At 43.9% G+C, this 2,748-nt stretch overlaps 1 protein-coding gene across 1 annotated transcript in view; it reads right to left on the reverse strand.

Annotated features, from left to right (window-relative positions):
* Positions 1 to 2,748, reverse strand: part of Dpys (dihydropyrimidinase) — an 85,855-nt gene continuing 83,107 nt past the window's right edge. Inside the window, exons 9-10 of the mRNA XM_031359225.1 lie at positions 1,821 to 1,966; positions 1 to 386 (exon numbers count right to left, since the gene is read on the reverse strand). Of these exons, the coding sequence (XP_031215085.1) occupies positions 1,850 to 1,966 (117 nt within the window). The 3' untranslated portion in view covers positions 1 to 386; positions 1,821 to 1,849. The remainder of the gene's footprint in view (positions 387 to 1,820; positions 1,967 to 2,748) is intronic.

The raw sequence follows: 2,748 nt of genomic DNA on the forward strand, positions 1-2,748 counted from the left end.
TGTGATGAAATGTAAAATCACAGTGATTTTTCAAACAAATGTAGACATTAAAACAAAACAAACAAACAAAACCTTTGCACCAGAAAGAAATCTTTAAAAATCCAAAGAAGGAAATCTAGTGTAAGGAAAGATGGGATTTGAAAGGAATCTTCAATGAATCTTCATGCAGACGCCCCATCCCAATAATGTTCATTTATATCTTCAATCTTCCACAGCAACAAAGGCACAGTGAGGCAGACAGCTATTGCTTTTGAGAGAAAAATCAAAGAGGCCTAGAGCAATGATTTTTCTTAAAGGATCTTGGGGAGTTGAAATAGCAGGTGCTTTCTCCAGGGGTTGGCAGCGTGGCAGGGAGGGGGGCTTCGGAGCCTTTGCTCTGCTTTTGCCTTTGAAGAGAATAAAAGGCACTCAGTGTAACATTCTTCCTCACAAAGAGACACTGGATTCAAGCTAGCACCAAGAAATGTTCTAATCAAAGTAAGCACTAAGCCAGCTCCTACAAAAGCTCCGAGGAGCATGTGATCACATCCAACACCATTCCTTTCTTTTGCTAATCTCCAGAATTTTAAATATAATCTTTCTGAATCACACAAATAATTCCAGAAATATGGAAATGACAGAAATTCTGAAGCTAGAGGCTGGTGGTGTTAAAAACAAAAGGCAATGTTCAACAATGAGAGTGCTCTGCATGTGGGAGCCAGGTCTGCAATGTCTCCGTGCTCATTATCCAAATCCCCGTGGTCACAAAGCTTAAGTAGGGATGCGCAGGCCGTCAAATGGGAATGTGTGCAGTGCCAGAGAATGTAGAAAACCAGACCTGTATCCAGCAGTGCTCCAACTGACACACACTATACCTCTATCCACCCTGTCAACTTCTAACAGCAGCATCGACATCGTCCTGTGGCATTTGTATCCTCTCTCAAGTTTACACTTGAGAAGGGTACAATCAAGTTCCCAAGAAAACAACTGATTTTGTGTTAGGCTGTACTAACAACCTTTGACCCACAGGTTGTAAACTGGACGTGCCTGCTAGTGTAAGACTCCCAGATTGCTACATGTGGAAGCATATAAATACACATTACAAATATAACCATCAAATGACGTGCTGTGTGTTTTACTGAGTCAGTGACCTCCCAGAGATGCTAAAACTGTAGCACTGTCCCTTCATACCGATTTGGCAGAAGAGGAACAGAAAACAATGGAGGGAAAGAAACAGAAAAATAGAGGGAAATAGTGGGAGTTTCAAAACAGAAAGCTCTGCACGGCCAATGGCACGGAGAGACTGGACAGTGTTTCAGTCTTCCCGCACTGAAATCTATACTTCTCCAGATACTCTGTGTCAACACTACCAAATACTTCTAGAAAAACTTTCCCCCAAATTGTGTAACTTCCCTTTATTTCCTCATTTGTATTCATTTGCCCATGGATTCTAAATCATAGAACACAGCTGTGTTTCCAATACAAAGATTCATGTTTTTCCACATAAAGTTCTAGTTGGTTTTCAAATATGGACCATGGAACATGCTTTTAGTACTGTAGGCAGGGCTCTCTGCCTGGACTAGCCCGCTGCTTTGCACTCATAGAAGATTCTCTTGGGCTCTTTTGGAATATTCTCCAACATTCTACAGAATGAATCTTTAGCTAGCTCAAGGCCCATTTCATCTAATCAAGGCCCATCTAATGCTCTGACTCTTTAGGTCTTTATCAGAGTTCCTTCTACTTTGAAGCTCTGGACTTTTCAGAAGCCTGGGAAGAAAGAGACTGATTTATGAGCTTATCATCACATGCTGGCACTCACTCCCTTGCTCCAGAACACTTACTTTGCACTTGCTTCACCCCAGCATCCAGATCAGGAGTGGCCCTGCATCCTGGTTCCAGCTGTGTCATCTTCTTTTGTCTCTCTGTGTTTCAGTGTGATGACTTCCCCCATGTAGGGTGCACGCTTCACTGGCACAGGTGTGCAGGTCTGAAAGAGAATGCATTTCATTTCTCTCTTGTGCTTCACTCACTTCATGGGATTCCAAGTTACCTTCTTGAATAGCCAAGTTAGTGTGAGTCGTGAGAGCGGCAAGCAGCTCTGTGAGTGTATCATTCGCAGCCTGTCCTCCTCTTACCCTCATGTCTCTCTCTGCGTTTCTTCTTAGTTGGTGCTCTGTGCATCACAGAAAGACCTGGGGAGGTCTGGAAAATGGCTCAGTGGATAAAGTGCCTGCCACTCAAGCTTGGGCATTAGAGTTGTATTCTAAGAACCCCGGTAGAAGTTAGGCAGGCAGGGAAGCTGCTTGTACTTCCAGCCCTCAGGAGGCAGAGACAAGGACTCTCCAGGACAAGTGGGTTAGCTAGACTAGCTGATCAATGAGTTCTGGGTTCAACTGAGAGACCTTCCATCATTAAATAAAGTGGTAGAGTAACAGAGGAAGGCCCATAAGGTCAACTTTGGGCCTCAACATGAATGATGTGCACATGCATGAACATGTACGTACATACATGTGTACATATATGTGTCTACACACATTCAAACACAAATATACACAAGCAAAAAATTCCTAGGAAAAAGAAAGAAAGCCAAGAATTGTTGCACCTGGTCTCACACTCTGTAAATCCCATAACATTCTCCCATGGCCCTCTCTCCCACTCTTGAAGAGCATTTGGTGTATCAGGCAGTGAGGGCCTCTGCCTCTGCCTCTCTGCCTCTCTCTGCCTCTCTCTGCCTCTCTCTGCCTCTGGCTCTCTGCCTCTCTGCCTCTC

The sequence above is a fragment of the Mastomys coucha genome, unplaced genomic scaffold (assembly GCF_008632895.1).
Source record: "Mastomys coucha isolate ucsf_1 unplaced genomic scaffold, UCSF_Mcou_1 pScaffold7, whole genome shotgun sequence".
Lineage (NCBI taxonomy): Eukaryota > Metazoa > Chordata > Mammalia > Rodentia > Muridae > Mastomys > Mastomys coucha.